This window comes from Vicugna pacos, chromosome 19, assembly GCF_048564905.1.
Source record: "Vicugna pacos chromosome 19, VicPac4, whole genome shotgun sequence".
Taxonomy (NCBI): Eukaryota; Metazoa; Chordata; class Mammalia; order Artiodactyla; family Camelidae; genus Vicugna; species Vicugna pacos.
Window position 1 is genome coordinate 41,355,219 of NC_133005.1, and position 11,281 is coordinate 41,366,499.

Consider the following 11,281-nt stretch of genomic DNA (forward strand, 5'->3'; position numbering starts at 1 on the left):
TCATTATAGTTAATAGTTGAATACTGTAGTAGATTGCATTTCTCATAGATGTTTCCCATCCCACAAGCCCTTCCACAAGTGACCTTGTCATTTCCCATCAAGTCGGAGGAATCTACATCCTTCACTCTAGAATCTGGGCTGGCCTGACTCTCCTGTAACTAACAGGATGCGTCAGTCAGAATCCACACAGCAACTCTCAGGCTAAGTCGGAATAGGAGCGCGTCCATTAGCTCCGGCCCCGCCCTAGCTGCTCAGGCTCCGGAGGGGCGGGGTCGGTGGGCGGGGCCGAGAACGGTGCGCGGCTGCGGCTCCGGCCCCGCCCCCGCCGCTCCGGGCTAGGGCTCCCGAGGGCCCCGCCCAGCGCGCTGGTTCCCTCTGTGGTCGGCTGCGCGGGCGGCAGCGCTGGGCTGCGCACCATGGCCGGGTTGCTGGCGCTCCTGGGCCCCGCTGGCAGAGTGGGCGCCCGGGTCCGGCCTCGCGCCTCCTGGCTCCTGGGCGCCGCCGCCCCCTGCGCCCCGTCGCCCGTGTTCCTGCCGCTGCTCGGGCCAGGGCCACACGCCCCGCTGCAGCGCGCGGCCCGCGGGAACAGTGACGGCCGCCAGGTAAGCCTCCCCACCCCCACCCCGATCCCCGGGCGCACCGATTCCCCCGGAGCCCCGATCCCTGGGTGCCCCAATCGCCCGTCTACCTCCACCGAAGGAGAGTTTTGCACGCGCAGCTGCCCGAGACCGAACATCTCCACGGTCCCTTATCTCTACAAACCAAGGAAGCGATCCTCCCAGTTGACAGCCTGGGAAACTGAGGCTCAGGGAGGTACGGCGATCTGCCCAAGGTCACAGTCTCCGGCAGGTCCCTAGGTTCCCAAGGGGTCCGGCCGGTACTGTGGTGGTAGCCGAGAGAATAGGAGGTGGGGCCTGGACTCGGTATCAGCGTTCTCAACTGGCCGTTAGAGTTGTTCCCTTTAGAAGTCATGCGGGGCGGAGGAGAGGCTCCGTGGGTGCTGCTGTCTTTAATACTTCCCAGCACTCGCTGCCACTCCCTTTTATGTAACCCGAAGAGCGGGCCTTCCCGTCAGACTTAAGGCAAGACTCGCAAAAGAAACGCAGTGTTATTTCATTGTGTTTCACTTCGGTTTCCTTCTATGTATGATAAGTGAAAATGGGTTGCCATTCAGAATGGTCATGCAGACTAACCTTTTTAAAAATATCGGTTACAGTTTTGTTTTGCTTTTAAGTGGGCCTCCTTAAAGGAAAACAGCAGTGAGCAGTGAAGTCTGGAGATCCAGGACTAACAAGTTGAGACAAGCAGTGCCTCGAGCTTTGCACCCTTTCGTCCTTTTGCCTGCGACCATCCACTCACCAGCAGTGTGACATCACTCCAAGTGCTGAAGGCCTCTGAGCCTGTGTGCTGACCTTTAAGAGGGCTAAAAACAGCACCTTCCCCACAGTAGTTTGGGGGACAATTCCATGAGCTGATTTGGGCCTTAGCACAATGCCAGCGGGAGCCAGTGCTTCCTGAATGTTCCATAGGCTTTTGACCCATGCTCTTACCATGCCTCCCCCACGATGGAGAAACTTCTTCCCTGCCTTCGGCTACCCCATCTGACAGGTGGTAGATCTTGTCTCTACCTCCCGAGCCCAGTTTGGGGACCGTCGGGGTGCAGCACTCTCCGCCCACACCTGGTTGTCTCCTGGTGATTCTTCGTGGATCAGCCCAGCTGTCCCTTCCTTCCAGAAGCTTTCCCTGCCTACCAGGGTTGCCTTGGGTGCCTCCATTGGCCCGCTCAGCCCCAGGGGTATGGATTTTCTCTGTGCTCATCATCTGGAATGTTCTCCTGACTTGCCTGTCTGCCCTGTCAGCCTGGCACTGACAGGTGTGTGTGTGTGCGAGTGGTAGGTGTATTATCCAGTGGTGATGAGTGTGGTCTCAGATTCCCCACATCCCTCTCTCTACTCACTAGTTCTGTGTCTCTATCAAATTCCTCACTTCTCTGCATCTCAGTTTCCTCATCTGTAAAATGGGGTGTTAATAATTCACCTATCAGGGTGTGAGCGTAAAATGAGATAATGTGCATACCCGGCATCAGTCAGTATTGTCATCACAGGGAATACATAGTCCTAGGGCCCCAGGGCTGTGCTGTTTCTCCTCTTCTCTGTCAGACGGGTGGGACCCCTGCGGGATCACTATCCTACAGGAAGTTAGGACAAAAGATACTCATCTCTCTGAGAAAACACTTCCCCCATGGGGCCTGGCAGCAGGTGGAGCGCTGTCTCCGCTGCTGGCTGTTTCTGGCTACCCTCAGGCACCTCATTTTTGGTCTTTAGGGGGAGGAAGTACAGTGCCCAGCTGGAGTCCCCAAATGTACTAGGCATTTAATTAAGTGCCAGAGGGACACACCCACCAAGGAGTTTCTGCTGTAACGGAGAGGAGGGAGGAGGTAAAGACACAGGAGAAACCTGTGTGCCTTTTTCACTTAACCTGATTCAGTGTCAGGTCACCTGGCAAAGCAACCTAACCTGCCTACACTTACCACTTCCAGAAGGGAAATAGCAGACGGCTTGCTCTCTCAGCCCCAGCGCCCTCCCCATCTCCACCAGTTTTCACTCACTCGCTGCCTTTTCAGGGAACTCTTACCTGATGACCTTATTGATTAAACTGGCAGCAGCTCTCCCAGTCCACCTCCACTCTGCCTCCTGCCCCATTCTTGGCATTTGCCCACAGCAGTTGTCACATCAGCAGCCCTGATGTCTTCCTCTTTTGTTTATTGCCCCTCCCCTCCCACTAGACCATAGGCTCCCCGAGAGTGGGTTTTGTCTGTTTGGTTCACTGTTCTGTCCCCCACATTTTGAGCAGTGCCCAGCACAGAGCAGACATGAATAAGTGAGGAACACAGCACAGCTGTTATGAACAAAAGCCTTGGAACCACGCTCGACTGGTTTGGATCCCAGTTCTGATCAGTAACCCCTGTGTGATTCTCAGAGAGTTACTTAACCTCTCTGAACTTAAGTAGACATAACAGTATTGCCTACTTCACAGGGTTGTTGTGAGGATTATATAAATATTAATATAAATTTTCAAAGTACTCAGAACAGTGTTTGATGCAAAGTAAACACAATATAGTGTTTATTATTATTTATTGAATGAATGAAAACAGGTGTCACTTCAAACAATCTGAGCAATTTGTGAGCAAGATTTTTGGCTCATTCCTCAAACCTTCCTGCCCCTTCTGTACCTTAATAAATATGGGGATAGGCATCACACGCATGCGCGCACACAGAAGCATATGAAAGTACTCTATAGATCTAGTGGAGACACTAGAGCAGGTGCGATGTGATATGCATTCAGGGAAGTGCCTAAGCATACATCACAGGTACGTATGTAAGGCGATATTTCATGAAGAAATGAATGTCTTAAAAGTTTCCATTCATTGTAAGTCACCCCCCTCAAAATTCCTTTATTTTTGCCTTGTTAGTCTCCTCCAGTGTTAGGAAGAAAAATGCATGACTCATAATGCCTAAAGAGATTTCCTTTTACCAAGATGAAAAGAAGAAATTGTCCATATAAGATTCTAACTCTAGAAAGTTAAAAACCAACCGCGGCACCAGCAGACAGGAAATTGTCCATTGTGTTTGAGTATTTTGTCCCTCCCATTGTTTTGAAATCAGATACTGGTTATTCTGTAGCTGGAAGCCTGGCAGCCTTTTTATTTTTCTTTTTTTGGCCAAAGGCCTTTTGCCGAAATAGAGGCCACACAGAAAAGGGCTCTCGAGAGAGAGGCAGCTACACCCAGTCCTTCTGAGGGGACCGATGGGGGAAATGAAGTTTGGCTGGGCCATCGTCAAGGGTGGGGTCACCCATCATCGGCCCCAGGACGTTGTTTGGCACTTGGTGGATAGACTCCTCGCATCGGCGCCTGGCGGTTCTCCCATCTGCACCGCCGCCTCCGGGGCCAAAAGGTGGGCGGGGCCTGTTTATCAGAAAGAACCTCGGCTCCCAGCGGCCCTCTGGCTGGTGGGCGGGGAGGGCGTGGGTGCTGACCCAGCAAAAGGAGACTGATTAGCTTCCCTTCCCCCATCGGGAGCCTTGCAGTTCTGGGGCAGGCTCTTCCTTTAGGGACGTTCAGCTCCTGGGGGACATCATGATTTCGCAGTCTAGGTGGTCAGAACAGAACCCCGTCTGGGCGCTGCCAGCACACAGCTCCTCCCGGAGCCTCAGTCTCCCGTCTGTCAAAGTGGGAGCGACAGAGGTGCCTACATCACGGGCTGTGAGGGTTCTGAGATGACATCTTTAAAGCGCTCAGCCCAGTGCCCGGGTCAACAGAAGGGGCCTCTCCTAAGGACGCCGGTGGTTTTCCTAAAATCTTTCCAAAAATCTTTCCTGTCTATCAGAATCAGCCTCAGGGACCCGGTACCCCAATACTTGGTTTCAGTAGCCTCTCCCCCTTTTTAAGCATTTGTTTTCATAATTCAAAAAAAACCCCACAGAAGTCAAAGCTAAAGGCAGCGAGGAACTAGAGTTTGTCCCTAGCTCTGGGGCCTTAACACTTAATTCCAAGAGACTGAGCAGCCTTTAATGAAACTGAGATTTAATTCCAGGACCAAGGCTTCCAGGTGTCCTGGGGTTTTGTTTGTTTGTTTTTCAGTCCCAGCTGCAGTTTGGGAACAAAAGAGATGCTCTTTCAATTCAGAGGTAATGAAAAGACTCTTTTTAAGTAATAAATCTGAGTTTTGTGCCAACTTTTGGGGGAGGAGGGGCAAATGAGTAGCTGTTGTGTATGATTAAAAATCAAGGATGATCCTGGGCAAATTTTAATCCAAGACTGAGTTCCACCCCCTTCTCGCCATGCCCGGAATGTGGCCCCTCAGGGAGCCCCAGCTTCTCTGGGGACAATCGGATAGTCTGCTCTTGTGCCTTGTCTTCTGCGTACATACAGCTCCCACGGTGCGTCTTCATCACTCTGACGGCTAGTCCAGAACCGGGCCCTAGTCCTGCATGGAACCAGCTGAGACGCTGGCCCGGAGGTTACCAGGAACAGCCGTGCTCCCAGACAGAGCAGACATTCTTTGTCGGGTGAAATGTGCCATGGCTCCCAGCTTGCCCTGCAAAGTGAATTTTAGAATCTGTACCTTGTATTTCAGTTGAATCAAATTCTTCATAAAGAGGAATGACGTTTGATACCTACTGCACTGTGGATGAACCTTGAAACCATGATGATGAATGAAAAAAGTTGCTGTAGTCTGCAGGCCGCTATTACAAAAATACCATAGACTGGGCAGCTTAAACAACAAACACTCATTTCTTCCAGTCCTGGAGGCCGGAAGTCCACGATGGGGACACCCGCAGATCCAGTGTCTGCTGAGGGCCCGCCTCCTGGTTCACAGCCAGCGTCTTCTCGCCATGTACATCTCCAGGGGATACACGTCTGGGAGTCACCAGCCAGAGTGGGACGTCAGAAGGGCCCCAGCTGAGGTCATGCCAGGGTTTAGACCCCTTGCTCCCAGTGTCTTCCCTGTGTGGACACATGGGGTGACCAGAGAGGAAACCCAGCAGCCACCTACTCGCTGGTTCTGTCCTGAAGCAGCTTCCCCCAAACCCACTCAGCCCAGCCTCTCTCGGGTGCACCCCTCTGGTCGGTAGACCTGTCTCCTGCTCTGTAGGGTCAGCCCCTCGACAAGGACCGGCCCAGGCCCTTGGATGGGGTCTCACGTTCCCGCCCACAGCTTGGGCAAGAATCGCTTGGGAGTTCTGGTCCAAGTGTTGTCAAAAAAAGAAACAGTCACATTAGGGGGTAAAGGAGGCAGGAGGCAGACAGCAGTAGCCGCCCGCCCGCGTGGAAGGCGGGGCAGCGGGCTCTGACAGGGTGTCCGCCCAAGCCCTGAGGATTGCGGGGCACGGGTGGGCCACCAGGGCCGCTGGCTCCGGGGACAATGCAGATGAGCGCAAGGGATGAAGGATACGGTGTGAGCCTGGCATGCGATGGGGGGATGAGACGCGGGTAGGCAGGACGGGAGGCAGTGGAAGTATGCCCTGGGGAGGAAAGGGACATGCTGCACTTAAAACTGTTCATCACATCCTAGTACGTGCACTCCATCTCGACACTTCTGGATGCCTCCCCCTCAAGACATTTGCCAGAGACTGTCCCTTCACCCTCCGAGTGCTGAGAGCCAGGCGAGAGGGAGCAGGTTTCTGCTCTCAGGAAGCACACGTTCCAGGCCTCTGGTCAACAGCAAACAAGCAAAGAACGCTCATATTATCTGTTATGTGTATTTGTTATACTTGTTGCATTATAAGCAGGACGGTCCTGAAGTTGGAAACCTCAGAGAGGGAAGTGGGTGATGTGACAGCGGAGGGCAGGCAGCTGTGAGGCGGTCCAGGAAGGCCTCTTGGAGGTGAAGGTTGTGTTTCCAGCTTAGGAAGTGCTGGCAGGAGTCCCTTCAGTCTGTTGCAGGGCATGTGCATCTGAGGAGGAGGGAAGTCCACCTGGAGAGTCTGCGAAGGGCAGAAGGAGCAGGGCAGGGGAGGCAGGAGTACCAAGCGAGCGGGGCTTTACCTGGCAACCCTGGCTGATCACTTCGAAGCGCCCATGGAACGGATATCGCATCCCAGTGCCCAGGCTTCACCCCAGATCTCTATGGTCAGAGGCTGGGTGCCTAGACCTAGACAAATGGACCAGCAGCATCCAGGCCCCCTGGGAGCTCCTGAGAAAGGCAGCATCTGGGGCCTCCCCCCTAGATGAGCCTGGTCCCAGCTACCGCCCACTCAGCAGGAGCTCCCGAAGCAGGGGTCTGGAAGGACCCCCTCCCTTGTTGAGTTTGGAGTCTGCTGCTCTGGGCGCCTCTATCACTTCGTTTTCATTCCTGGGGAGTCCTGCCCCGTTCTCCTGGGGAATCCGGGCCACGTGCTCCCTGCTCTGGCCTTTGGAGCGTGGCTCACTGCAGCATGTGCTAAAAATACAAGAAGCCTTCCCACTGCAGAGTCAGTCCCCGGAGCCGACTGACCCAGATACCGCCTGCGAGAGGCCCTGGGGCTCGTCGTTAGAGCTGAAGAACTCTTCTGCCCAAAAGGGCACTCTCCATGTTTAGGAGTTGTGTTTTGTCTTTTTAATCCAACGTTGTTGTTTTTGTTGCTCCCAAGCATTCCTGACCTTGTAGGTGCTCCATAAATGTTAACAGACGCCACACGCAACGAATCATTTCTGTACTCACCCCGGCCGCGGTATTGATGGCTCGGGGACTCACCCTCCCTTTACCCACTCAGCTCTCAGGGATAAACCTTGCTTCCAGAAGTAAATATAGCTTGTGCTCCGTTTTATTTTGCACCCACTGCCTTGTTTTACTGAGTCTCGATGGGCTGTCACGTGCTCAGGCTGAGGACCAGGCCACCAGGGTTCTAGTCTTAGTGCCTTTGGGCCAAATCCTTGGCCCCTCTGAGCCCGCGCTGCTCCTCTCCTCTGTGGAGGGGGAAGAGTGGCTGCGTCTACCCAGAGGTCGTTGTGAGGATGAAGGCAGAGAAGCATCGAGCAACGCCTGGCTCAGAGAACATGCTCAGCAAGCATCATCGTTGCCCCTAAGGGCAGGAGCCCTGGGGTTTTGTTCCGATGGCTACTGCAACAGGTTACCACAAACCTGGTGGCATAAAACAACACACATTTGTTATCTTACAGTCCTGGAAGCCGGAAGCCCAAAGTGGGTCCCCCAGGGCTAAAGTCATGTGTTGGCACGGCAGGTTCCTTCCAGTGACTGTCGGGGAGAGTCCACTTCCTGTCCTTCTGGCTTCTAGAAGCACCTGCATTCCTTGGTCCGTGGCCCTTTCCTCTGCCTCAGAGTACAAGTTTCTGCAGACCTGGCTCTGCCTCTGTCCTCACATCTGCTTCTCTGACCCTCCTGTCTCCCTCTCCTCTTACAAGGACCCTTGTGATTATGTTGGCCCCACTCGGAAAATCCAGGGTGACTTGCCCATCTCAAGATCCTTAATCACGCCTACAAAATCCTTTTGCCACGTAAAGTAGCATGTTCACGGGTTCGGGAGCCTAGGCCCTAGACATCATTGGGGCCATGATCTGCCTATCACGCCCAGTCTTTCACTGCCCTTAGTGGCTAAGCGGGCATTAGCCCCAGCTGATGAGGAGGACAGGAGAGAGTAGGACACCGCGTGCGTCTGAAAGCCGCTGGTGACCACTAACCCCCTCGCTCCTTCCCCAGTGTGCCTCCCCTTCTTTGGTTTGTGCGCAGGACCCCAGAAAAATCACTGTGACAACAGGCGGAGACATCAACAGTACAGAGGGGGAAAAGTTAAGCAAGTCACAGCAGCTGAAAAAGATTTTTCAAGAATATGGTGCTGTTGGCGTGTCGCTGCACATCGGCCTGTCGTTAATCTCCTTGGGCATGTTTTACATGGTGGTTTCAAGGTAAGACTGCTGGCAGTAACAGATACTTGGTTTTTGTTTGTAAATAAGAACTTTTTTTCCTGAGACTTTATCTAGCTACTTTCATCACATTTTGAAAAATACTGTAACTCTTAAAGCCAAACTGATTGCTTTAACTTAATCCTTTGTTGTAGTAAACGCTTTTTATCTTTGTCTGTTTGCCTCCTCACTCCAGTGGTGTGGACATGTCAGCCATCCTGCTTAAACTCGGGTTCAAAGAGTCCCTGGTACAGTCGAAGATGGCGGCGGGCACAAGCACCTTCGTGGTGGCCTACGCCATCCACAAGCTGTTCGCACCCGTGAGAATCAGCATCACCTTGGTTTCTGTGCCCTTGATTGTCAGATATTTTCGGAAAGTGGGATTTTTTAAACCTCCAGCTGCAAAGCCTTGATGAACTGTTCAACTGTGGGCCTGAAAACCTATTTCTTTTAAATTACACATTTTAGATTGGTGTTAGGGTGTAGGTTTTTTGGTGGGTGGGGGCAGGGGCTAATTGCTTCGTTCTCATGGAGAGAGAACTTTGGTTTTACTTTTGCCAGCAAAAATTCAGGGTTTCAATTAATTGCATTCTTTCTGGTTTTAACTTTTACTAATGCTATTCATCATAGGGCTTGTCTGCATAATCTGAGATGTCAGCAAAACATCACCAGTGAGGTGTCATCTCAAAGCTGTCAGCCAGGAAATGGGAAGGTCATCTTGGTGAGGGAGGTCTGCCTGCAAAAGCCTCAGGGGCTAATCTTTGTTCCAGTTCTTAAAGGGCAACAATTCATTAAGCTTTTAGGTTTTTAAAATTCCCCTTCCTCCAATATTTGTTGTCAGGCTGCCTGCGGTTTAATATGCAATATTCTGCAAAACAGCTGCTAGTGTTCAATTAAGGAAGCAGAATTTAATATGTGACAGTGCATAATCAGGATCTGAGTCAGCATCAGCGCTTTGACATTCATCACACCCAAAACAAAAAACAAGTATCATTGGTGTGTTTCATTGACCCCAAAACACCTTCAAATCTGGACATGATGGCGCCTACCTCAGCTGGTTTTTCCCAAATCCCATTAAAGTAGGTCGGAGTCATGTCTCTGTTGAGGTAAAATGTGGAAACTCTGTCCCACAGTAACGGCACTGGCTGGAGCCTTGCATACGGAAAGCTGAGACAATCTTTGGATCTCAGACTTAAGACATTCCAGAACTGCTGTCACAATGTTTACATTGTGTTGCTCCTTATATTTTTTTTAACTGAGTTAAAATTATGTATGTAAAAAAAATTTGTATCACTCCCTAAAAAGTAAAAATCTGGCGCACTTGCTGTAAATGGGAGGCAAATGCCTAGTGATACAAGCCGGGGAGGGATGGAGCCAGTCTTCCAGATAAAGCTTGTGTGACCTGAGGCCCCTCGTTCCCTGTCAGGGACTCTAGCTATAATAGAAAATCAAACACACAGACCCGAATGAAGACTTTCTTCTTGAAATAGCCAGGAGCAGGCAGCCTTCCTGGGGCATTCAGCACCCGACTGCTGCCCTCCGGGCTGTGCCCCCGGGCTGTGCGTCCTGGGCCATCCTCTCCACGTAACCAGCTAGGCCCTGCAGCCAGGGATGAGGGGCTGTTTCATCTTTCTGGCTCCCAGTCCTTTTTTTTTTTTTTTTTTTTTGGTTTGATTAATTACATTTGCGACAATCACAAAACTACAGGAACTATAAACTGATGGGCCTGGTCTTGCTGAGATCTGTCTGCTGACAGCTGCCTAGGTGGCTCTTAGTAGCCCATATCAGTCAGTTATTTCAGTTAGCTTTTATGAGCACCTGTGGACAAATTCTCCACTTGCAAGATCTTTCAAGTGGAACCGTATTTTTCCCTCTTTTAAAGCAATTAGCACATTGCCAAAAGGTTTCAGTGAGTTAAAGTTGAAACTGCCTTTCTGGGGTCTGATTCCAAGGATGCGTACACAGCGGAGCAAGATGCTGACCCCAGTGCTAGCTAGGTAATTCCTCGTGTGGTCAGGCCCGGCACTCTCGGGTTGGTTGTCTCTATGTAAACAGTTGGCTTTGGGCTCCTAACCACTTTGCACACCGATCTCCCTACCGTTCAGATCCCAGGTAATGCCTATGCAAAGAAGCCGACAGGGATTCCTACAAGTTTAGGGCTTAAATCTTACACTTTGATTCTATGTTCAGAGTAATGTGAGTGGACTGAAAGGGCAAGCAATAAGACAGATTATACCAAATAGCCATAGCATTCTTTTCTGGGCCCCACCTCCACTCCGCTCGTGGCCTGTGGTCAAAGCAGGACAGAGAAACTGGAGAGGATGAGGAAATCAAAGGTTCAGGGAACGAGAGAGCATTTATGTGAATTCACCAGCAAGATGTACAGATTGCTTGTATTTATGTTGTTTTTATGGAACTAGGGGAATAAAACTGATCTATTTTAAAAATGTAAGCCATTGTTCACATCTAATTTTTTATCTGACAAACTGAGCAGCGTAAATTCTGCAGAACAGACATCTTTTTACTCTTCTGGTAAGCCGTCACTGTTGCTGATTCTGAAGCAGGACAGTGTGTGACCAGTTTATTAATGTTGTGGCAGCACAGCGAGCTCCCTTCTCTGCTCGTGTGGGATTCTGTTTGGGGAAATGACAGTTCGCTAGTATCACTGGTGAAGTTAGCTACGTCGCGTTGACCATAGCTGGGCTGGATAGGATGTGAAATACTACTACTTTGGGATGTGAACACACAAGGCCGTGGGAACCAAAAGGGAGCCATCTGGACACTGCAGTTTTACTCAGTTGTGTCTTGAAATTTCCGTGACTATTTCATCAACTTTGCCATGGGAGTTTATAGCCACGTCCTTATATTTAAACATTT

The 11,281-nt window shown here is 51.2% G+C and overlaps 1 protein-coding gene across 2 annotated transcripts; it reads left to right on the forward strand.

Annotated features, from left to right (window-relative positions):
- The first annotated feature begins 343 nt into the window (after window positions 1-343).
- FAM210B (family with sequence similarity 210 member B) lies at window positions 344-10,856 on the forward strand. 2 transcript variants are annotated; one of them, XM_072944457.1, is made up of 3 exons: window positions 344-602; window positions 8,202-8,407; window positions 8,601-10,856. In XM_072944457.1, exons 1-3 carry the CDS (start codon window positions 417-419, stop codon window positions 8,815-8,817), a joined length of 609 nt encoding a protein of 202 aa, XP_072800558.1. In that variant the 5' UTR covers window positions 344-416; the 3' UTR covers window positions 8,818-10,856. The 2 variants fall into 2 exon arrangements, with proteins under 2 accessions (XP_072800558.1, XP_072800559.1); XM_072944458.1 differs by having other exon boundaries at window positions 345-602; window positions 8,232-8,407.
- The last annotated feature ends 425 nt before the right edge of the window (window positions 10,857-11,281 follow it).